This window comes from Polyergus mexicanus, unplaced genomic scaffold, assembly GCF_030449975.1.
Source record: "Polyergus mexicanus isolate NDT 795.1 unplaced genomic scaffold, iyPolMexi1.0 SCAF_26, whole genome shotgun sequence".
Classification (NCBI taxonomy): Eukaryota; Metazoa; Arthropoda; class Insecta; order Hymenoptera; family Formicidae; genus Polyergus; species Polyergus mexicanus.
The window spans coordinates 1,041,515-1,066,333 of record NW_027223346.1 but is presented as its reverse complement, the minus strand read 5'-3'; the positions used below and the strand labels follow the sequence as shown (position 1 = coordinate 1,066,333).

The 24,819-nt window shown below is 30.6% G+C and overlaps 4 protein-coding genes across 12 annotated transcripts in view; 2 read left to right on the top strand and 2 right to left on the bottom strand.

The window, feature by feature from the left end:
- The first annotated feature begins 552 nt into the window (after positions 1–552).
- LOC138943258 (protein stunted) lies at positions 553–1,748 on the top strand. Of its 2 annotated transcripts, XM_070313924.1 has the most exons (4): positions 553–661; positions 876–1,006; positions 1,144–1,169; positions 1,631–1,748. In XM_070313924.1, exons 1-3 carry the CDS (start codon positions 633–635, stop codon positions 1,155–1,157), a joined length of 174 nt encoding a protein of 57 aa, XP_070170025.1. In that variant the 5' UTR covers positions 553–632; the 3' UTR covers positions 1,158–1,169; positions 1,631–1,748. The 2 variants fall into 2 exon arrangements, with proteins under 2 accessions (XP_070170025.1, XP_070170026.1); XM_070313925.1 differs by lacking the exon at positions 1,144–1,169.
- On the bottom strand, positions 1,468–5,111 carry Th1 (negative elongation factor complex member TH1). Of its 2 annotated transcripts, none has more exons than XM_070313888.1 (7): positions 4,774–5,111; positions 3,001–3,976; positions 2,637–2,889; positions 2,355–2,565; positions 2,138–2,278; positions 1,914–2,043; positions 1,468–1,829 (listed from the first exon to the last, which is right to left on the bottom strand). In XM_070313888.1, the coding sequence occupies exons 1-7, from the start codon at positions 4,852–4,854 to the stop codon at positions 1,795–1,797; spliced, it is 1,827 nt and encodes a 608-aa protein (XP_070169989.1). In that variant the 5' UTR covers positions 4,855–5,111; the 3' UTR covers positions 1,468–1,794. The 2 variants fall into 2 exon arrangements, with proteins under 2 accessions (XP_070169989.1, XP_070169990.1); XM_070313889.1 differs by lacking the exon at positions 4,774–5,111 and adding an exon at positions 4,434–4,504 and having other exon boundaries at positions 1,469–1,829.
- On the top strand, positions 4,929–19,513 carry LOC138943248 (nuclear pore complex protein Nup153). 2 transcript variants are annotated; one of them, XM_070313877.1, is made up of 8 exons: positions 4,929–5,192; positions 6,200–6,776; positions 6,929–7,149; positions 7,263–7,654; positions 7,742–10,619; positions 10,825–10,943; positions 11,788–11,897; positions 14,020–19,513. In XM_070313877.1, the coding sequence occupies exons 1-7, from the start codon at positions 5,118–5,120 to the stop codon at positions 11,858–11,860; spliced, it is 4,335 nt and encodes a 1,444-aa protein (XP_070169978.1). In that variant the 5' UTR covers positions 4,929–5,117; the 3' UTR covers positions 11,861–11,897; positions 14,020–19,513. The 2 variants fall into 2 exon arrangements, with proteins under 2 accessions (XP_070169978.1, XP_070169977.1); XM_070313876.1 differs by lacking the exon at positions 14,020–19,513 and having other exon boundaries at positions 11,788–12,334.
- The window catches only part of Wcy (WW domain-containing adapter protein with coiled-coil wacky), an 8,495-nt gene continuing 1,626 nt past the window's right edge, over positions 17,951–24,819 (bottom strand). The window contains exons 2-11 of one of the 6 annotated variants that reach the window (XM_070313882.1): positions 23,971–24,211; positions 23,567–23,652; positions 22,761–22,841; positions 22,150–22,348; positions 21,298–21,642; positions 20,746–20,972; positions 20,061–20,199; positions 19,213–19,439; positions 19,002–19,129; positions 17,951–18,891 (exon numbers count right to left, since the gene is read on the bottom strand). In XM_070313882.1, the coding sequence (XP_070169983.1) occupies positions 18,813–18,891; positions 19,002–19,129; positions 19,213–19,439; positions 20,061–20,199; positions 20,746–20,972; positions 21,298–21,642; positions 22,150–22,348; positions 22,761–22,841; positions 23,567–23,652; positions 23,971–24,211 (1,752 nt within the window). In that variant the 3' untranslated portion in view covers positions 17,951–18,812. Of the gene's footprint in view, positions 18,892–19,001; positions 19,130–19,212; positions 19,440–20,060; positions 20,203–20,745; positions 20,973–21,297; positions 21,643–22,149; positions 22,349–22,760; positions 22,842–23,566; positions 23,653–23,970; positions 24,212–24,819 lie in introns of all 6 variants that reach the window. The other 5 variants (XM_070313884.1, XM_070313881.1, XM_070313883.1 and 2 more) reach the window with 5 other exon arrangements.

Below are 24,819 nucleotides of genomic sequence, written 5' to 3'. Positions count from 1 at the left end.
CTCTACAACTTTTGTTTCGGTACTCTTTGTTAAAAAATGCATACTTTTCCTGATCTCTTTTTAAAAAAGGCATGAAACCTCGAACTCGAATATATCGAAGCGTTGGAGCCTCTTTTCCGCGATGCTGATTGTCTGTCTCGCTTGTGCGCTGCGACTTGCTTCATTCGTATTATTTGCAATTGTCAAATTATGCGAATTTTGACAGTTTGACAATTTGTGAAAGAAAAAGTTAAAGTTAGGGAAGAAAATTTTAAAAATTGGAAAATTTCCATAAATAAGAGCGCACGCGCAGCGCGCGCCTGTGTTGTTCTAGTATACTAAATCCCATAAAACCATCGATCTTTAATGATATCACGTCGATACTTTCGATGAAATAATAACTGGATGAACTAAAATAACCGTATGAATTAAAATAATTTGTTTAATTCATCATGCAGTCGCCGACGAGATATCATGTCTCGTCGGTGATGCAGTCAAACCTCTCATAGCAGGGGTCGATCTATTCTATATATGTCTATGCTCAGACCCCACAATGGAAAGATTTTCTGCTACAGATGGCACTGTCATCTGTAACTCTTATTGTCCATCAATATCCAACATTCTCTGATTTCCAAATATAATTATTAGCAAAAATGTCGGCGTGGAGACAAGCAGGATTAAAGTAAGAAAATTAATATATTCTCATTCTCTCGTATTTTATATCTTTTTCTTTGGACATATGCCTAATATATAATTTTTTCATCGGGAATATTATGTAACCAAATTCTCATCTGTTCGTTAATAATCGTGGAATCATATCTTACGGAACGTTATTTGTGGATAATAAAAATCGAAGATGTATATATGTATATATAAATCTTTTTTTCCTGTTACAGTTACATTAACTACTCTCAGATCGCAGCAAGGTTAGTCAGACAAGCTTTGAAAGCTGACTTGAGAGTAGAGGCTGCCAAACGTGACGAAGTCAATGTAAAGTTTACTCAATGGAAAGATGGAAAACCTATCAGTATGTACATTTTTATTATTACAATTCTGTTTCATTATATTTTATCATTTATTTCATATTTGTCATTCTCTATTCTTTTTTTGTAGAATTTATTCTTTGATTATATTTTTGTTATATGTTACACTATTTTTTTACAGCTGAAAAATTATAATCACAATGATCAGTAAGTCTGTGATTTGTGTTATAAACATGTTTTCAGAAATGTTTGTCATTTTAATAACATACTTTTAATATACTATCTTCTAATACAAGTGTGATAACTGTTATTTCAAAAAATATTTCTTTTAATCATTGTGTATAATATAATTGATGGTTGCTTTAGCATTTTTTTTTTTTTTTAATTATATAGCAATTTAATAATTTTTCAATTTTACTCTGCATTTGTATTTTGCAATTTCAAGAAATATTATATTTTGGCGATAAAACAAACAATATGTCTAACATATCTGGATATATCATTTATCTCTATAGCCACAAGATAATATTGTTTGAAATTTAAGATATAATTTTTCTTTTAAAACAAATAACAGTTTTGTCTTTGTGTTTCATTAATAAGCATCTTCCTTTAAAATTTATAATATGTATAGTATATTATACATTATAATATATATATTTTTATTACAGAAACTGCCTAGATGTGACGATATTACAGATGGATACAGAATTTATCCAGTACATAGCTACAAATTATATATAATAATTTCTGTTTCTGTATAAAGTAAAATCATTCTTTACACTGTTACTTTATTTTCTTTGATTTAACCTACCTGTAATTAATTTTTATAGCGTTATCTTAAAACAGAACAGTGTGTCTTGCAATGCACTGAAAAAAAGAAAAAAAAAACATTTTTTTTTTAATAGTAAAAATGCTTTCATCAATATTTGCTGTTATGAATGTTATTTTTACCAATAAATTCTGAAACTAGATCGTTCTCATTTTCTCCACGCATAGTTCCTGTGATTTCTTCATCTTCTACCATTGGCAAAAATAATTGTACAAATTCTGCTGTATATGGAGGAGCTATTGCTTCCAAAACCTAACATACATTGTACACTCGCATTATAATAAGATGTTGATATATTATAATGTAAACTCTGCATTAAAAAAGAAAAAGGTATTATATAATTTACCTCTGTAACAAAATATCTAATTAGAGATACATCTGTATCTCCACGTTGCCAACATTGCTTAATATAGCATACAACGGGTACTACACAGCCTCTGCTCAACAAATTCACCATTCTATCAATTAACATCTTTTTCATTTCCAGCTATGTAGGAAAATTATTAAATTTAAAATGTTGATAGTTTTTCGGTTTTAATATTATTTGCGAAGATTAAATTTACCTGTACAAGTATCTCTAATTCATCCTGTTTGCTTTCAAATAAATGCACAAGTAAATTTAATATTTTTGTATGCAACAGAGAATGACAGACTACGACCTCGTCCAATAAAGCAAGGTGCACAGGGCAATGCTCTGTACATAATTTGAAATATGATGATTCTGTTACAGTACATTCTACCCACCGAATTACACCCACACTTACGACAGGAAACCTACGAAAGATATTAATGAAAAATATTTTCATTTCCATGACACAGAGAAAAGATATTAAAAGTCAATTCACCGTATGCTTTGATATAGAGTATGCAATTCTGCTATTAGCTCTGTTGATCCTTTGTTTATATTACATATATTGTGTACTTTCTCAATTGCCTGAATAGTTGTTTTTAAGTCGTCTTTATTAATTTTACGTGTGTTGCCCTTTTTAGGAGTTGTTTCACATACACTTGCTGCATAAGCTAATAGATAAATATATTTTGATTTATGTTCAGGATTTATTTTAACACCAGGTTTAAACAGTGCATCAACCAATAATTCTGCAATGTACAAAGTTTTATCTTAGATCTCTGTTATCTTTTATTTTATTACTATATTATTCCTACTATAAATACTTTTGATTATTACTATATTATAAGTAATCAACATACCTAAGAATTGTGGATTACGCAACAATTCGATAGGAGGAGGCTCTGGTGCAGAATAATTTCTAAATAATACAGTAATATCAGCTGGATTTAAAGTGTTTCTCGATAACATAGATGCTAATGCTTGACATGCCCCAGGGCTACTGGCAGCACCATTCAGTGCCATTGTTATTGGAGTGACATCGTGTCGATTCTGCTGAGCACACTTGGTGATTTCTTGAGAGAGCCTTTTCATCATAAAACCACCGCGAGATTCTTGTGCAAGAATTTGCAACAAGACTTGACTATATACATAAGTGTGTTGACCGTGACACACCATTTTTGCGCACTCTTGTATACTGGACTGCCAATTTTCTGTATTTTCAAGAAATCCAGCAATTGCAGTTTTTAGTACACGTGAGAAGACTTCAATTTGTTGAGCTGCAGTTGAAATACTTGTAATTTCACCTTGGAATCCAGCATCAGATATAAGTTTGATGGTAAAATTTAACATTAGACAATCTGGATATTCTTCCGCGAGCCTATAAATAAGGGATCGCCAAGTGGGATGCTGTATCATTTCGGTTAACCAAGCAGGAGTTTCACCCTCTTCCGTAAAGATTTTGTCTGCTTTTTTGGGGTCAAAAGTTTTGAGGATCATATCCTTCAAATTGTTTTCTACCATTGCTTGTACATCGGTAACTTTTACCCCGGCAAGAATCAGCCATTCTGCAAGAAGATTCGCCATTTGTGCGCAAGCTGTATAATTCTTGGACAATAATTCAATGACTTGTTCAGGATTTCCTCCAGCTTGAAAATATCGTTTAAGTTGAGCAAAAATTCCAGGCTCCATTATATAATCTGGTGTTTTGAATTTATCCAGACATTCATTTAATACTTCTTGCGGATTATCAAATGCGTCTTCTCCACTGCAGTCATCAGTACTTCGATTCATCTCATCTCCCCAACCACTACGATCTTCATCATAATCGGACTCCATCTAAATAATAATTATTTAAATGGTTAGTATTAATTATCCATTAATATTATAGTATACAAAATGTATGTGTGTGTATATATATATTTATATGTCGTAATTTTCTAAAATTTTAAAAAAATTTCAGAAATGTACACATTCAAGAACATTTTTTATTATTTTTATTATTACCAAATAAGAAATTAATAAAAATATACATAAAATTATACATATATGAGCATATTTCTTTTTCTTCTTATAAAGAATAAACAATCTGTAATATATTTTTAATGTCATGTATTAATAATATTAAACATTTTTTTAAAATATAGAGGTTAGAGAAAAGATAATAATTATTGAAATAGCAAACACTTATACAAATCTTTCATTTTTTCTAAATAAAAAAAAAGAAATATACAAAATATTATCACTCTGATCATTGAATTAACGAATGATTCTTATCATTAGGGTATTTATATACCTTATACAAGCAACGTAAATAAAACTGTCGATTACTACATCAACACCAACATTAACGTGCATTAAAGTTCCTGTACAAAGGACACGATACGCGTTTAAGGAAGTAACACATGATTCACGGGACGACCAATCAATTCGCTATTCTTGCGAGAATAATGCGTAACGTCGTGTGATTGGTTACCACATTGCTTCTTAAGGCGCGCCAATGCGTTCATACTATCGACGTTTGTTCAACCATTTTTTATCTCTATAACCGTTATATATAGGATTACTAATTATAGATACATTTTATCGCTTTTGTTCTCTTTGCCATAATTATAATAATCTCGATAGTTACATACCGTTAATAGGAGCGCTACGCACATAACGGATGCAGGACAGCGCGCAACGCGCGTGTCACGTGGATAACTGGACAGGCGCATCGAGCACGATTCGAAGGAAGCCGTAGTGGCGCCGTAGTGGCGCTGTAGTGGCGGGTGGCGGGTGGCGGGTGGCGGTTTCGGGGCCGAGCTCGGCCATATTTCTTCTCGTGGGTCTCACTGGCAAGAGGGAAGGTGGTACTGTTCCAAAGTCGAGACAATTTTCAAGAAGACGATGATCGTGTCGCGCGCGCGCGTCTCGTAACCGATTATCGTGCAGTGTAGTGCAGTGCGGTGAAGCGATCCAAGCTTAACCGGACCCAAGGATGTCCAAGGGAAGCGGCAATCCGGCCGGCAGGCGGCCGTCGTCGCGCAATGCGAAGCCCTATGACGCGAACAACGTGAGTAGCCTCGATCGCGAGCGCGAGCCATCGTTGGCGGATAACGCGACGTTCGCGCGACCCAAGCTAACACGTCGATCGGATCGACAACGAGCATCGACTCCTCGTCGCATGATATCCCGCATGCCCGCCCTTTCCCTACGACGGAGTCTCGCCGCGCGATACGCACGATATCATCACGGTTATGTGAGTAAGCCTGATGATAACCTCATTCTTGCCTATACCCGTCTTCCGAGAGACTATGGTGCATGATGCACGCATCTCGTAACCGTGAAGCGCACAGTTTTATTATACGCGATATCTCTGGCAAAAGATGCGCACCTCGTGAGCCTCTGGATCTCTAACGATTTGAAAAATCGCGAATCGTACCTCTCTCTGCGTCTTCCTCTCTCTTTTTTACTTTCCATCTCTCTCTCTCTCTCTCTCTCTCTCTCTCTCTCTCTCTTTCTTTCTTTTTCTTTCCTCCGTGCTTCTTCGCGAGCGTCACGCGCTCTGCGTAGGTCTTCGCGCGAATTCTCGCGGCATGTTACACGGCTCGTAATATAGACGATTCTTGAATACGAAATCCTTGCACGCATTGTCAGAGTCAGAGCGGAAATTGTTATCGTCTCCCTATGGGTATTGCGTAATATAATGTAACTTGAACTTTAGCTGTGTGAAAAAAGGCTGTCTTACACTTTTTGCATCTACTTACTATGGTATCTTTTATATTTAAAAATTAATGATGGAATCAAATAGAAATATGTATTCAATAAATATCAATTCAATATCTACATAATTATTTTTTCTGGATTTGTTTAATTTTATCATATTATATTTCGTTATTTTTATAAGAATAAATTCTCTATGTATAATATATAAATTTATAAATATATAAATTTTACAGATTATAAATTATCAATTTTATAAATTATCTATCCTGATTACTACATTTGTATTAATCATATAATTATATAATTAGATATATATTTACATATTACATATTTGTAAATTTATATTTTTTACAGTCATTTGTAAGAAAAATGGCAACAAAGGTAACAGATTTTATACCACAATCATCATGGATTAGTAAGTGGTTCAATCCTCTCCAAGGTAATGAGGATGCATTAGAGAGTAGAGAGAATATCGAGGAAACGGAAGATGATACCCAACAGCCTCCTCCTAACAAGCGTTCACGTATTTGTATGGATACTATTCATCCACCTGGCACATTTTCTATACAAACAAGAACTAAAAGTGCATTAAACACGATTGAACATTCTAAGGAGCAATTTCCTGTTCATAATGAGGATTTTTCGGAACTTGCAATGGCTGGACCAAGTGGGATAGGCCGTTTAATATCTTCGACTCCTGCAATACAAGCAGACATTAGGACTGTAACGTCACACAAATCTGACTTAAATTTAGCTTCATCAATTAATAATGGGATAATAAATGGAATTGATGATAATTCGGAGTCAAGTGAAAGTACCAGTGGATGTAGTTCACTTATTCCACAAATAAATAGACACGAAGGCCCGTCAAATTTATACAATTCAACGTTTACCAATAGAAAGAGGCATATTGATGATAAATTGACATTTAGTGAGTGTAAATTGCATACTACATATGGAGTTACTTAAATGCATAATATAAGTTGTGCTAAAATTTTGCAGTTTAAAACTATTTTTAAAGAATATGTTAATATGTATATGTATATATTCCATATTTATGTAAATTTTATATTTTTGTTTCAGCTAATCATTTACAATCTCCAAGATCCTTGTTTTTAGAGAATAATTCTCGCGATACTTTAAGCAGTCGTAGACCAAGTTTTAATGCATCAGTTATGACAAATGTTCTAGATCGCACATCTCCTCTGTCCTCCCCTTTTTATAGTGGTAATATCACTTTTGGGGGTGCAAATGCAGCAGGTTTTTACAAGCAAAGTCGTAATGTTTTTAATAATTCAAGTGAGGTATGTCATTCAATTATTTTTTATATTAATGTTTGTTTCTTTATACTCCCAATTACAAAGATCATTTGTTGTTGATATAATAATTTATGTTGATCCATTTTTATTAATTCTAGTTACAACTTAAAGTACCAAGGAGGACGAATGTTGAAGTTAAACCTTCCAATGCAGTAGATGATTCTTCGGGTATGAGTCAAACTGCAAAAAAAATATTGGAAGCATTAGAACATTTTTCGTCACCTATATCTGATGCAAAGAAAATTCCATTAAAAACCCCAAATAATACTTTATTGTCGGTAATGAGCAAAAAAAGAGCGCGAGAAGAAGTAGCGAACCCATCTGCTAGGATCGGCTTGCGTCATTTAATGCGTGAATTGACAGTACCAACCGTTCCTGATATATTGAAACTAAGAAGACGACAAAAATTACAAGATACAACCCTTGCAGCTAGGAAAATTGTATCTTCTCGCAGTGATCCACCTCCGCCTCCACAGGAATATTGTTTGAGGTATTTATCAAATGTAATTTTATATACTTGTTTTTATCTGGATTTTTAGTAAATCAATAATATTTTAAATCTGCTTTTCTTCTCTAGGATGGATGATGCTGATAATGAAAAGTATCGTGGCAAGCTGAAAGGCAAATCCAAAATAAATCTAGAACAAGAAGAAACAGTGGCACCTGTAAATTTGCCGAATGTACCTCTACCAATAACAATGTTACCCAATTTCAATTTCACGCTACCATTTCCTGCTTTACATTCTGCAGGAAAAACTATAGCAAATAAAGAAAACACTTTCACATTTGCTAACCCAATTAAAATACCAGATGTTGAAAAAAATGTTCAATCTGTCAACAATTACACTTTCAGTAACCCAATCAATACTGATGATAGCACAAGTAAAACAGATGATTCGAGCTCTTGTTCGATAATAGAGAATATTGGGTCTACTGCATTCTCCTCCACTGATAGTACGACCACGTCTATGCCGAATTTTATTTGGTCCAGCTCGTCTACTGCACCTAGATTAAAACCAAAAATAAAAAACAACAAGAATGATTTTGTCGAATTTGCAGTAGCGCATGAACAAAAATCGGAAAGTGTTATGAATGTATTGTGCTCCAAGTCTAATAAAATAGAATCTGTTTTAACTGAACAGTCAAGCTCGGGATTAGTTTCTGAAACGACACATACAGACAAGATTGCCAGTGCATCTATTAATCCAGATTCAGATATCAAGAATACACATGATGCCATGTTGTCTTGGGAGTGTAGTGAATGTTTGATCAAGAACAGTGGCACTGACAAACAATGCACTGCGTGTCAAGTTGTTCGATCAAATCCTAATGATAAATCTTTATCAACATGTTCAACATCAATGACGGATACTGTCGTAAAGTCGAAACCAATTGCAGACGATTGCTTCGGCTCTCAATTTAAATTATCTACAAATCAATGGGAGTGTACAACATGCTGCATAAGAAACAAGCAAAGTGATGTCAAATGTGTAGCATGCTCTGCGCTAAAACCAGGAAGTAATGCAGATGCGATACAACAAACTGTCAAGTCTCAAAACTATGATCTAATGGAGAAGTTTAAACCGGCTGAAGGATCATGGGAATGTCATGGTTGCTTGTTAAGAAACGCCGTGAACGTTATTATATGTCCTTGTTGTAATGCATCTAAACCTACTTCCATAAGAACAAACCTAAAGAAGATAGATATTGTTACAGAATTGTCATCACAAAAGTCGAACACTGATGATACAGACAACATGGCAATACAGGAAACAACATCTAAAAATTATCAAATAATGGACAAATCACCTAAACCAACTTCCATAAATACAAACTCGAAGAAGACAGATACTGTTACAGAATCGTCCTCACAGAAGGCAAACATTGTTGATATGAACAACATAGCAATGCAGGGGATAACATCGACTAATAACGACATAATGAACAAATTTAAACCAAGCAAAGATTCCTGGGAGTGTCCAGGGTGCCTTGTGAGAAACAACAGCTCCATTACTACTTGTCCTTGCTGTAGCACTTCTAAACCTAATTCTCTTTGTGGTCTGAGCAACGTAGATCAGACATCGACCAATGGATTTGGAGACAAATTTAAAAAGCCGGAAGGTTCATGGACTTGCGATTCTTGCTTGCTACAAAATGACGCAAACCATACAAAATGTATAGCTTGCCAAGCTTTGAAGCCTGGTACTGTAAAATCAAATAAACCTGCATCGAGCACTAGCTCTACTTTACAGTTCAAATTTGGTATACCATCTAATACATCAAATATAGCTAACCAACCAAGTGGCTTTAATTTTGGCATAGATAAGGCTGATAATCACTCTAACTCTGATACTGCATCTCCCTTAAATGGATTTAAATTTGGTGCACAGCAAGTAATGCATACAACTTCCTCGAATGCAACGACTACTTGTCTTCCAACTTTTGCTCAACCTACTTTCACATTTTCCCATTTAAAGACATCTCAGTCAGCCACGATACCAACTTTCGGCCAGGTTCCGACATCATCCGCATTATCTACGAATCTACCGTTTGGAGAAAACAAGTTAGCTGAAACATCCACTTCGTCGTCTAATAAATCTATAAGTGATACACCAACTGCTACGCTCTTCCCAATCGTGTCGAGTTCCACGTCGCTTTTCAACAATAATGAATCGAAAACGTCGATAGCATTCGGCACGGATAAACCGACATTTGCTACAACAGAGAGTAGCAAGTCATCAGGATTCGCCATGCCCGAGAAGGTTCCATCATTCGGCAGTAACACGCAAGATAGTAAGCCATCAATCTTCGGGACGCCAGAAACGAAATTACCCGCTGTATTTAATTCACCCGCGGTAAATCCTCTACCGACGTTCGGCATACCGTCCAGCAGCAGCACTACTCTGTCGCTCTTCGGATCATCTAATAATTCTGCAGCTTTTGGAAACAACACTACACCCGCTTTCGGCGGCACCGCAACGACGCCCGTTACTCTATTCTCATCTACTAAGACCAGTGTCGAAACTAACCCAGCATCGAATTCTTTATTTAAATTTGGCTCGGCATCGTCACAGCAACCAGCGACAGGTAGCGGATTTAACTTTTCCGCGAACGTTAATCCGGCATCATCTACGAAACCACTCTTCACATTTGGTAACAATTCGAATACATTGCCGAGTAGTAACAATATGTTCGGTAGTGGTACATTCGGAGCTAATACTGCTTCGACGAATAACAATGCCAGTTTTGCGTTTAACATATCTAAACAAGAAACACCGGCGGCATTCGGTCAAGGCGCAGCAACAACTCCGATGTTCGGTGTCCCACAGGCAAATCCACAGACTCAAGCAACATCACCATCGTTTTCGTCTACCCCTTTGTCTAGTACAGGATTCAATTTTGCATCTGCAGCTCCACCTGCTGCAGCGTCAGGAGGCTTTAACTTTGGAGGAATGGTAAATATGAGTTAATTATATATATATATATGTATATGTATGTATATATATATATATATATATATATATATATATATATATATATATATATATATATATATGGTATATATATTATATTTTAAAATCATTCTTTTTATATTTCTCAAAATTATAATATAATTTATAATTATATCAATTAATAATTGTGGTATATATTTTGTTACAGTCCATGCCAACTGGAGGATTCAATTATAATCCTCCTACTACTACTCCTGCAGTAGTTTTTGATCCAGACAGTCGGCCCTCATACAACTTCACCAAAGGAAGCGTACCGACATCATTTAAGTAAGTATATTAATTGGAAATTTTCGTCATTATATACAGGATGGGTTAAAAAAGATTAACTTTTTTGTGACTCAAACGAAATAAATACTCCACTTTTTAAATAATTATTTTATTGTATTTAGATTTGTAAATTATGTATGAATTATGGTATGGAATACAATCTCTACCTGCGACACAAACGCGAGCTCTGTTGATTTAAACTCTGTCGATGGAATTATTCATTACATTTTCATAGATTTCAGATGATATTTTATTTATAGCTTCACGAATATTGTCTTTCAATTAATCAAATGTCATTGGCTTGTTCCTATGTATTTTTCTTTTGAGATGTCCATTAAAAAAAGTTAGTGTCATTAAATCGTATAATCTAAGTGGCCAATCAATGTTGCCGAATTTTGAAATTAATTGATTTGGAAACATTTTCCTCAAAATTTTCCTCATAACTAATCCAAATATAAAACACTACACTGTCACTTTACGAGAACGTAAAAATCACTGATCAATTAAATGTAGATTTTAACAAAATAATACTGAACGATATTTTCCAACCAGTTATTTTATTTGTCGACAAAATCACTGAGATCAAAATATGTCTCATCATTCATAATGATTTTCTCGATAAAATATGAATTGTTTTCAAAAAGCTGCAAAATTAAATTATTGTATATAGTATTCCCGACATAATTCCCAAGTCTAAATAAAGTAATTATATATATATATATAAAAAAAGTTTTTTATTTTCTTCAAGAATTATTCATAAAAAAGGTTGTAAGTTTCTTTTTTAGCCCACTCTATACCTACAAAATACATACTAAATGAATACATATATTATTTTGTTTTATAGTGCTCCACCCCAATCGGCAGCACCACAACGGAAAATCAAAAAAGCATTTCGAAGAAATGCATGCATGCGGTAGAGAGCATATGACATATAACGTTCACACACATATACAGGTGCGTCCCTATATCTATCTGTATATCTGGGTGTGTCTCTGTATGTATGTTAAGCGTTATACAATATGTGTGTAAAATGAAATTCTGTCATACATCAATCGATCACATCAGTGTGGTGGTATATACCAAGCATCTTTGTAATATAGTAACCCGAAGCTAACCCCCGAATATGCTTGCGTACAACCACTTGTGTTCTCTCTACAAAAAAAAGAAATGTAAATTATAAATTATTTAAATTATACAGTAATAATGAAAATAATACCCTGGAGTTGGCATGAAGCCTGTGAAAATCGTGATGCCATTGCATTACTAAGACCTTACCAAAAAAGAAAAAAAAATCAGACGTGATGTGTATGTACCAACATAACGTACTCAAGATACCATACATATTTACCGAAATTGAAAAATACCTCTATAAAGAAAACTTAAAATAAGCACTTAACATGTGCAATCGAAGATTAAAATCTAGTGGGAGATTGTCACCCGCTCAGGTAAGTATAAGTCAGTCACAGCTTGTAGCATTGTTGTTTGTAAAAGAACCTTGATATATGCTATATTTATTCGGAAAAGATATAAATTTAAAAGCACAAGTATAAAATAATTTTATTATTAAATGTTATACACAGAGTAAAGAGGACAGCTAAATATATAGTTACATTTGAATATTTTTGACATATTTGAATATAAGCAAAGATTCCTCGAGAAAAAAAACACCAGAAAAGTTTGAAGGGACAAATATAATTATATATTCTCTCTCTCATATAATAATTTTAATAAATTCAAATAGTTTTTATATTATTTCATAATTTTATTGTATTTGATTCTTTAAATATTGTGTATAATATTTTATTAAGTATACTAAAAACATAGGAAATATTAGATATTTAGCTGTCTTCTATATAGTTTTTTGTTAAAATCTTTAATTTTTCTGTGTATGCATTACAGTATCTTCCATTTAATGAGAGTTGTACTTATTATTAAAATAATTTTTCTTATAGATTCTATGTGTAATTAAACGATCACCTTAGTGTCGTTGTCATCTTTGAAAATGTCCATGTATGTATGGACAGTCTAAAGACATTTATAAACTATCGTGACATTGCGCACGAGTATTGTGAACTGACTATATATCAATAAAATCCCACTATATACACATATATACGCATACACGCGCATTAATTATATTTTAATTAGAATTTCGTGGACAGCCCTACACAATCTTTGTAGAGAACTAGTCCAGGAAAAGTGTAATATACACAAAAATGGCATTCGGATAGTACAAACTGACGATTACTGAACGTTTCCATTGAGTAGTCGAAATTGTATATTTTTTTTATATATTGAATGAAATAATCCTATAAGAAAATACTGAATGCCATTTTGATAGAATTATATTATAATGTGTGTTTTATCATAGAATGAGTGAAATAAATTCAAAAGAAGGATATGTTGAATGGGAATAATTATTACGGGGCTTCTAAAGAGTTTCTTTCTAAAATTTTATAAAATATATAATTCTCTTGTTTATCAGGCAAATTTCTGTATCTTTTTCTAATTATATATTAGTATTCAATTATTATTATCAATACGTGCTTATATGTATACTAGAGTGACATAAGTAAATAAACATTTGATTCAATTTAATATTAAAAATTTGATCAATATATTTCTTTCTATCAATTTATATATTAAAATGTCTATTTTAATATATAAATTGATGGGATGATTTCATTTATATTGTCTGAGATAACCAATCAAAATTGAAACTTTTTGGAAATTTTCTTCCTTGTTTGGCTATTGCAAATAATATTATTAATAAGTTTATGTACTATTAATACGCATTATGTATTATTTATACATATTACGTATTATTTATACATAATAAAAAGTAAAAAAAGATATTTCTAATGCATTGACCTTTTAAACATTCGAAAAATGTTTCTTTTTAGTACTTAAAGAGAGTTCATGACTTAAAAAAAAAAGAGTAATCAGATTTTTTTTTTATAAAATATCTTTATGATGGGATACATAATTCACACTCAAATAATGAATAACTTTTGTAAGTGCAATTCTTAGAATGACATTAATTTATGACACTAATTTTGGAACTTTACTATTTCAGCTGAGACTGTAAGCTATTCTTTTTAGAAGTCCCTAAAGTGGAAAGTAGTTAGATGGCATATAATAATGATTAATGCATCATTATTGAAATCATGCACATCTTATTTAAGATTAGACTAGTTGTGTACAATGTTGGCTTAGATCTGACAGTAGCCAAAAATAACTCGGCACATGACCCATCTTATGCCATATTAGACATCTAGGTACAAAACATTCTGTTAATATGTTGTTATTTATTTCTGTTATATAATATTTACATGTAAACACATTGAGAGACTTTTTAAGTTCTATACATTATTAAGAGACAAAAATTCATAATAATTTCTTTATGTTAAGCACTTGTATTTTTAACATTTGTCAAAATACCCTTTGTAGGTATATTTTCCATTTAAAATGTAAACAGTGTTAATTAAATATGTAATACACTAGCTAATATGGGTGATTTTAAGAAAACTTTCCTGTGATGCAACTGAAGATCAAGTTAATCTCCAGTAATGATAAATAATTAATAATTTAAAAATTAATTCGGGATTAATATATAGGGATAACATTGTTTTAGTTTTTAAGAGAAAGCAACTCATACCGAACAACCTACAAAGGATTTTTTGGACATAACTAAGTGACTCTGTTTTACATGATTACAAAACAAAGATATTGTAATTAATGGTAGAGTGAGGCTGCGCTGAGATATGTCTGTGCTGCTGTCTTACACTGTGAACATTCTCTGTTGAGGCTGTGTCGTCCATTTGTCTATGAATAGACAAATTTCCAAATTAATATATCGAATATATTGCCTATGAAAAGGCAATATCTTTATATTAAATTTCGCGTATATATATGGCCTTATAAATACATAATGAACGTATGACGTAGATGTATTAACGACTATAAGGCAAATCGTATTGGACTTGTTTTGTAGCTTTATATGCTCTCCATTCTAATATGTTTGCATAAATATCCGAAGAGTACTGCATTAAAAACGTTCAACAATAGATATGTAACATCTTATGAATGATGGAATTTCTCACTTTGATATCTATATATTTTTATTGGATTGTAATATTACTATGTATTATTATATATATATATAAAATCCTTAGTATTATGTGTTGACAATTGAAAAGAAGATAGTTTTAATGTTTTTCTTGACTATATATGATGTTTTTAGTAAAGATCTTTTGCCAATAAATCAACTATATATTTTTTTGTGTTAGAAAAAAATGTGTATGTGAAAATTTATGTTTTTACATTAAAAATTATATAAAATTTTTTCATTATAAAATAACAATGGAAGCTATGTATCTTAAAATGTGTCATATTATTGCTACATTGGTCAAAGGATTGGTTACTTCGTTTAGAATCTGAAAACAAAAAAATTTATATTTTTAGAAATTGCATAAATGGAATTATGAAAATATACGTATAAATTTTAAAAAATAGAAAATTATTGCAAAATTATTACAAGCTGCTGACAAATGAAATTTTGCCAAAAGAAAAAGGCAAATTTTGAAGTTTTTCTTGAGCATAAAATATGTAAAAATATCCGCTTATACATGTATTAAACAATAATCATATTCATATAGCGTCTATAAAAAAATACATATCCTATTTATTTCAAATTATCTTAATCGAAGTATATAATCTCTGAAATAGTACGACAATAGCATGGTAAGATGCATAGTTTTAATACACATTATTTTTTTTGAACAAAATTACATTTTATATTTATATAATTTTATATATAAAGCATTCTCTTAAAATATATATAATCTATATATCAACAAGATATTTTTATTAAAAACATTATCTTGTCAAGATTTTTTTTTTTTTTTTTTTTTTTTTTTTATTATTATTATTATTATTCTTATTCTTATTGTGACATTTACACTTTAATAGAGACGTTAAAATTTACAACGATTGTTTTCGTGTTGTATTTTTATGTGCCATGGGATATTACAACATGTCAAATGTTCCGAGGCCTTATTATAATCTTAGTCTATTGAAAATCATGCATTGTATTGAATTTTTCTGAATATCTGTAATGATCCTATCGGAGATGTATTAAGCAATTACCTAATGGGATTCAGAAAGGAGGGAGTTTGTTATGAAATAAATCCAATGACTGACTGTAATTAAATAAAATAATATGTAGGAGAATGTTCACTGTATGCTTCAGGTGCTATGGGAATGTCGTTGCATTCTCATGACATGATATAACATTAGTTAATATTATGAAAAGCACATCGGTGTTTCTCAACCGATGAATCATAGAACAATTCGAAAGCGATTTGTTATAGTATGTAATGCAAAGTGTATAAAAAAGCCATCTTTATTCGTACAAGCAAAGTTGACAAAATACGCTAATAGCGCGGTTGAATCTCACCTTTTTCTTTATTATTATTATTATTATTATTATTGCATCAAAAATGTATATACAATATCTTCAAATTTGTAAATTTCATTTCTTTAAGACGATACATTAAATATATTTGATTTTACAGAATATACAGATAAAATTGAGCGATGTCAATAATACTCGCAATAATAACAATAAAAAAAAATATATATATATATATATCTGGAATTCTTTTGTGGACCAGAAAAATTGTGGACGAAGAATAATTGTTACTGTTTCGATTCTTTATCTTTATTGAATAAAGGTGACATCAAGTTGCCTTAATGGATAGCTCTTGTAACATTCAGGAGCTACTTGGAGCTTGTGTTGAGAAACACCGTGATAGATACGTTAACATTATTACGAATACTATTCTTAATACTAATCTCTGTTTATCTATAATGATTATATAATTATGCATATAATAATTATATAATTATCTAACTATGTGTATAATTATATATATGATTATACACGTAATAATCATATAATTATATAATTATATTAGAATAATATAAAAAATACTAAAATTAAAAACGATGAGGTTAATTAATTTTTTGGTTATAGTTTTATTTCATATTTAGGAAAAAAGTATATAAAGAGGGCATTTAGTAAAATGATTTGAACTAAAGAATTTTATATAGCTTGTGCACACACACACACACACACATATATATATACACATATTAATATACAATAAAATAATTAAAAATTATTAATTTTCTGGTATACAGAAGAAAAATTATAAAAACATGTGCAAATCCATATTAAAATTCTTTGGATCAACAAATAATCTAGAAATGGACATAAATTTACAACATAAATTCGGTCGCTTTATTCCAATGTTTAAGATAAAGTATATTTTATGGGATGTTTTTTTTTCCATTTTATTTTAGTCCTGTAAGTAGTAGGATCGCTCCTTGACAGTTCCTCAAAGAAATATACAAAATAAGAGATGCATATTGTGAATTATTGTATCACATTCGTCATTTTCGACATCTTAAATTGTATACATGTTATATATATATATATATATATATATATATATATATATATATGTACACATATATATCGCTTTACAAACTGTTATAATGATCTATTTCAAAAGATAAGATAATTTTCAACAATACAATACGCAAACAATTTATTTTGGACATTTTTCAATAGAGTATGAATCATTTAATATACTTCGTCCATTTCTTGCAGAAAATATATATGTATATTCTGCAAGAAATGTATATATACAATCCAATTAAATAAGTTACAGTAAAAAATGTTCGAAATACCTCATTAAAGGATTCCTTAACAACATAGTCCCTTAAATAATAATTACAATTTGCGTTATTATTGACTATTCCATATACAGTACAATATTTATCCAACAACACATTAAGATTATGAGTATAACAGATTATCCTTATTTGTTTTTTCATTTAATATATAGTTATGTAGGAAATTACAAATAAAGTAAAACATTATCTGTAATTGTAATATAAAAAATGCATATGTTTATTTTTTAGATCCACAGTTTTGATACAATAATATGTTCTTACTAACTCAAGAAATTTGACATACATAAAATTTTGTCATTCGCAAATAATAGTACTCACTCTGATTCTGCTATTTACATGTTAAGAGTTAAATGATGGCTATTTAATCTAAAGATTTCATCACTGCTATATACTTTTTAATTACATGATGTAAATAGGAGAGCATGTATATAACAATATATCAATACATGCTCAGCGATGATACATTCTATTGTCAAGAAACCCTGTGTAATAAAATGATTGGAGATCGAAAACAAATCTAGATATAAATCCCTATTGTATTTTTAATGTATTAAATTTTTAAAAATAATTCTTAACAAAAAAAGAATTCGGGAGATTAGGTAAGTGAGACTATGGCGATAAAGAACTGTATTAAAACTTGTGGCACGAATTTTATTCTGAGATTTACAACAAAAATGTTTCAACTAGTTAAAATGCCGCTTAATCGGGGGATATGAAACATTGACACGTATAACATAGGTAAATACAAGACGATGTGGACAATTCAGATATACAATTCAGCAGTTTGCATTGAACTGATAAAATTGATTCGTTTTTCTATTCACTTAGTGTTGTGTTTGCGACTTGGATAGGCCCGCTGTGCTTCTCAGAGAGGTGGATTCACTAATAATAAATTTATTCATTAGTTAAGACTCATTGGCTGTTAACTGGAACAGCCGATCCTCTCTGAGCAGCCCATGTTCATTTGCTATTATATCACTTCTATTACGATATTATAATTTAGGTACAATCTTAATTATTCAATATTAATAAGAATATTAATAATCATGTTTTATTTTTGCTTGAATTATAGATTTTAATTATAATTATTTTATAAAGATTCTTACACTAAGAATCATCAGACATGAAGGAATTTTGGGATTTTAATTCCTCCAGTGTTCGAATTTGTTGACGGAGGAATAATATCCTAAAATGACAAATAAATAAACGAGATAATATAAAAAGTTAAGAGAACAATTGTATTGTTTTATGTAGCACTTATTAAATGGTCGATAACAGGATAAATGAGATACTTACCTTTGTTCCTGCAACGTTGCCTGTATTTCTGTCAGCCTCACTATCGATCGTGCCGTTTTCAATTCTGCAGACACTCTCGTACATTGTAAACTGCCCATTGTGTGTGCTTCCTCACTAAGTTTCTGTGCCTATATAAAATTATTTAATTAATTAATAAGAAAAAATTCTTCAGTAACATCAGGAATTCTTATCAAAGAATTCGGATTTCCACCTGTTTTTCGAGAATATCGGCGGGAAAGGCACGCACATGTTGCGTCAAATCTTCCCGATAATGATTAGCGAGCGATGGTGTTAAAGAAGGAGTTAGGGGAGGCTGCACTCTAGATAATGCCTGTAAACCTCCCGTATTACTTAAATTCCCAAGGGACCCTAGTGTACTGAGACTCTGCAATGAGCTCAGCCCTTGTACTCCGGAATTTGTTCCCCCAGGACTCGTTACTATAAAAAGACGAAGACGATATACATTTTTAAAAAATCTTTGGAAATAAAGAAAGAATATTTATGGAAATAAAGGATTTTAATTTTAGTATCTAGAATATATTTGTGAGTATATGCAAGTTTGTGAGTATATTTATGTATACATATTATGTATTTCTTTCTCAGTTAAATCTTTTATTAATTTTATAATTCTTACTGATGCCAATAGAACCAAGCATTACATTTTATTTGATTAACCAGCTGTTCTAAATTTAATTTTGATATTATGAAAAAAGGCAAAATAAGTACATCATGAAAAAATTTTGTATATATATATATATATATATATATATATAAAATTGTATAAAATAAAATAAATAAAAATTTAAATAATATATAATATATAAATAATATATAAAATAAAAATTTATGATTGTGATTTTACAAGTACCATAAAAAATGCGAAGTGGGTATTTATTTGTGAATTAAACTACATAAACTACAATGCTAAATGATTTAAGTACTGAGCAAAATAAAGGCAGATCGAACATAAAGGCTAATAAAATGCTATTATCTCATTGATATAAGATAAAAGGAATACATTTGAATTTTAAAGATTTTCGAATTTTAAAAAGAACTTACATTTTCGCGCGTCAATGCAATCCTGGGTTTCTGAATGTGTAGGAGTAGGTGGACCCTCGCTGGTAATATTGCCACTTGTATCAACTTTTAGTGGAACCATCACATCACTTCCACTATTACTTCGGTCTCCACTAGCAGACTGCTACATAAAAGCGACAAGCAAATAACATTATGGATGTCGTTCGTGTATGTTCAAAACAAGGAAAGATATTATACTGTATTGTCCAAAAATCCTAGATATACTTTTGATTATAACTATTAAAGACTAAAAATGCTAAAGAAAAAGATCACTATTATAATAATGCTTGAGCATTGATAGTGTTTTTAAAATTAAATAATGTCGACAAATAATAATCTAAATTGATAATAAAACTCTATGTTTGTAATTTTAACTAAATTATTAAAAATTAAAATATAAAGTTTAATTATAAATATATAATTATTATATATAGAAGATCAAAAACATGAAAAAATATAACTCTGAGCAAAGATAAATCTCATATTTAATAGAGTCGATAAAAAGATATTTAGTGAGTGTTAGACTCACTGTATATTAAAAAAAAAAAATAAAATAAAATAAAAAAATAAATACTTTTTACGTCATATATATTTGCATGCGTTGCTGGACATGAAAATATAACACGTTATTCATATTGGCAAAGCTCAAGCGATCTTATTTTCTTACTTGTCGAGATAGCAAGATGGCTGTTTGAATTGTCTGTAATGCTTTCTGTGGAGTGATATCTGGTTGTTCTTTATTGCCCGTGATTTGCGATAGAAGTTTCGGGAGATTTGCCAGTGACACCGGTGGTCCCGGGGCGTTACTGTTTCCCTGTTGTTGTGTGGGCGAACTAAGTTTTCCAGCAGCCTGCGGTGTTGTTGACGATGGATGTGATGTTAATCGAGGTAATGCTGACAAGAACACAAAATAAACAATATTAAAAATTTCTACAGATCATATAATATATATATATATATATATAAATCTAAAAAATAGTGATTTTAGAAAGAAATATTTGAGACAAATGTAAAAGAAGCTTCCAAAAAATTATATTGCAATTAAATTACAAAATTGATGATCGTTACAATATTCGAAAATAATATCCAGAATATAAAATCCAATAAACTTTTATTTGAAACCTTATATTTTATAAAATTATTTTTCTAAAATTAATATTTAGGGAAGGAAATAATTACTATATTTACATGTCTCGTTTTATAAATGTAAAAAACGTACCGGTGGCCAAGAGAACAGGGCCCTGTGGCAGTGGATCGTGAGCGCAGGATGATGTCACGGGTTCCGAAGTAGGTGTGGAATCGCCTGGTGAGATATCCATATCTTGGGCCTGACGTTCCACACTAGCTTCCTCTCTACAGGATTCTCTTTCTCGTTCGCGTTCTCGTTCCCTTTCTCGTTCCTTTTCACGTTCCCTTTCCCTTGCTGAAACATCTTCCCTGTTACTGCTACTGCTACTCCCGCCGCACGCGCTCCAGTATTCTCGTTTGTCAGACTGTCGCGACGATTTACCATCTCGCACACTGCTACTGCTATTCGATCGCGAGTTGGAATGTTTATCATGACCTATGCAGAAAAATTTCAGATTTTGAAAAGTCATACATTTGACATAACGAAGCCAACGAAAATTGCTTTACTAAAATATTGAAAATATTAATTGTGTGTGTGTGTGTGTGAAATATGGATTTAATATAATTGTTTCTCAATCTTTTTAAAAATAGCATACAAATTTAATATACATGTTTTTGTTATTCAAATCAATGAACATAGTGTAACAAATCGTGTATTATGTATGTTCTAATTCAAGATGGTAACAATGAAGGTAATAAATTCATATTACATTCATAAAAAGACTGTTTTATAATATGTCTAAATTATAAATATAAGATGTCCATCTTACATAAAAAGACCTATAATTTATTAATTCATTTCTTATTTTAACATAGAATTTGTTTTATTCCATATTTCTTTCATTTTATATCTAATTTTCATTCACTAATATTATATTATTTATTATTATATATTATTTAATATTTTAAGCATATTTGATAATTAAGAAAATTAAGTACATACTTGACCTAGAAGAATAGTCACTAGATTGGCGTTGACGATTATCAGTACGATTGATCCACTCCCGTGGTTTTTCCCACTGAGAAATTTCTGTCTTGCAATTATAGTAATACTTCTTTCCTGAGGAACTCATATGTTCCGACCAATCTCCAAACCTTGCTGTACGTTCCATTGCACCTCCTCGCTCATCACCACGTTTATCCTAAACAGACTGTTCTAAAATTTCTGGAAACGATTGAATAGATGGAAAGTATTCACATTAATTCCAAAAGTAGTTCAAAAAGTTGAAGTGATTTTCTTCCATATTCTTGAGGTTATTATCACATTATGTGTATGATTATCACATTTTTTTTTAAATACACAGACGCACATATAATAATTTTTAAAATTAAAATAATAAATAAAAATTTTTATAGAAACTTTTTCTCGGATTGTTGATATATAACAATTAATTTTAAATTCTTAGTGGATTAATTAAATGTATGTTAATTATGCTACTATCATGAATAGGTGAAAAAGTAAATAATATTATTTTATCTTTTATATAAATTTTAAATTTGGAATTTATGATTAATACATACTAATATAAATAAATATAATTATAAGACACTGACCTGACAGGAATTGTGTGATGGTTTTCTCTGGGATGAAGATTCTCTTGATGAATTTGATGATAATTTTATAGGATGTAAGATCTATATATAGAGACATAAATAAATATTATTTTTCATAATAATGCGTGCCTTGCAAATAAAATACATTTAATTCAATAAAGACACGCAATATTATCATATGCATATTAAAAACGCTTCTCTTTTAAAAACGTTTTGAATATATTTGTAGATACTAAATTTTTCTTTTTAGGACTGTGACCATACACTAATTATCTAACAGTCCATTAATACACAAAAAGAAAGGAAAATATTTTTTGTAAAATCAGATATATTATAAATGTATACACAAACACACACATGCATGCCAAAGAAATATATATCTATTTTGCAATATATATATATATATATATATATGTTATGTAAAAACTGCATATATATTTATAGTTTATGCATATTTACATAAATTTTCTAAAAACAAAAAATTTTTGCAACATATAAATTGCTAGCTCTCTCTTAATATATTTCATATTAATATCAAATTAAATTTAATAACATTTAATGAATTAAATTTCATGCATATAATATAGAGTAAATAAAAAACAGATAAATGTTTAATAAATAAAGATTGATCATAAACTTAATGTAATATTTACTATATCATAAGATTTTTTTTTTTTTTTAGTTTTGGAGTAGTTTTGAGAAATCATAATATGACTGTCATGTATCAGACTTCGAGAAATTACCTATCTCATAATCATATTTTTTAAATTATAATAATCATTAAATTATATATTATAGATACATACCTCCCCACTACTCCTATCATGGTTGGTCCTGTGTTCCGAATCCCTGCTCTCACGGCTTCTCTTGTCTTTTGGGGATCGTGCACAATCTACACATATGCAAGCAAGCATGTTACAGCTGAGAATATTAAGAGATAATTTTGTTTTTATACTGAAAAAAAAAGAAGGTGATGAGATTCTAGACAAACAAAACAAGGACTGTTATATTTACATTATAACACAATATCATTTACTTACACCTTATATATAGCAATTGCTATATACAACAGTTTATATATTCAACAATATTGAAAAATATTATGCTTTTCTTGCTACATTTTCTTTTTATTAGTTTTTACTAAACAAACTGTGATTCTATTTAGTAAAATATTGAGAGAGAAGATAGGAAAAAAAAAAAAGTTATTTACCGGAATACTTGTCCCTAGAAGAGGATAATTTATAGTCTCTATTTTCTCTCTCCTTCTTGTAAAGAGGCTTGGATGTGTAATTCCGAGGGCTGTCCCGGTCCGTCCCCATGCCCATTCCCAAGCTGCCTGCTGGACTGTAAGAGTTACCATTTGGAGAATCGCGCATACGCCCCTCGTAGCGACCATCCGACGATGTGGTCGAGGAGGAATAGCCACCCTTAGAACTGCTGTACTTTGCGTTCTATAATCAGATTATTAGCAATATAAACAAGAGATTATATGAATAATTCAGATACAGAAGATCGCTTGCTTCTAGAATTACTTTTCTCATCGTGTATATACAAGATTGTTATTAAAAATATTGTCAAATATTATACATTCAACTTCGGAATAACTGTTTCAGTTTAGTGGTCTGCAAGAATCTGTATATATGAGAAAGCATTGTTATGGTAAAAGTGAAATTAAATATCGATAGTTTTATGAAACCTTTGATTCTTCTACAGACTTCATCGGCTGTGTTTCTATAAAATCGCCAGTGATTATTATTCATCTACTTATATATTTTTATATTTCTTCATGTTAATAAAATTAATATTTTGAAGAATATTGGAAACTTTTTTTCCAAGTCCAATGAAACTAATAAACAATTTCACTATTATTACATTTATAATAATTAGAAATATATCAAAATGCTGAAAAAATGATTGAAACGAGAAGAAAATTGTGATGAGATATTTAATGAAATAGCACTTAAATATTCTTGAAGCACATTATCCGCTAGAATAAATTATTGATTTTTCGAAAAGTGAGGTTATGTTTTGTACAAGATTAGCAGGCAGTTTTCCTTGA

Excerpts from the sequence above, each read along its gene's own strand:
- Th1 (XM_070313888.1), bottom strand. The coding sequence starts at position 4,854 with ATGCGCCTGTCCAGTTATCCACGTGACACGCGCGTTGCGCGCTGTCCT. Across the intron at positions 2,566-2,636 it reads ACTCTATATCAAAGCATACG|GTTTCCTGTCGTAAGTGTGG; the intron begins GTGAATTGACTT and ends TATCTTTCGTAG. Across the intron at positions 2,279-2,354 it reads AATTAGAGATACTTGTACAG|CTGGAAATGAAAAAGATGTT; the intron begins GTAAATTTAATC and ends TTTCCTACATAG.
- LOC138943258 (XM_070313924.1), top strand. The coding sequence starts at position 633 with ATGTCGGCGTGGAGACAAGCAGGATTAAA. Across the intron at positions 662-875 it reads TGGAGACAAGCAGGATTAAA|TTACATTAACTACTCTCAGA; the intron begins GTAAGAAAATTA and ends TTCCTGTTACAG.
- LOC138943248 (XM_070313877.1), top strand. The coding sequence starts at position 5,118 with ATGTCCAAGGGAAGCGGCAATCCGGCCGGCAGGCGGCCGTCGTCGCGC. Across the intron at positions 6,777-6,928 it reads TGATGATAAATTGACATTTA|CTAATCATTTACAATCTCCA; the intron begins GTGAGTGTAAAT and ends TTTTTGTTTCAG. Across the intron at positions 7,655-7,741 it reads CCACAGGAATATTGTTTGAG|GATGGATGATGCTGATAATG; the intron begins GTATTTATCAAA and ends TTTCTTCTCTAG.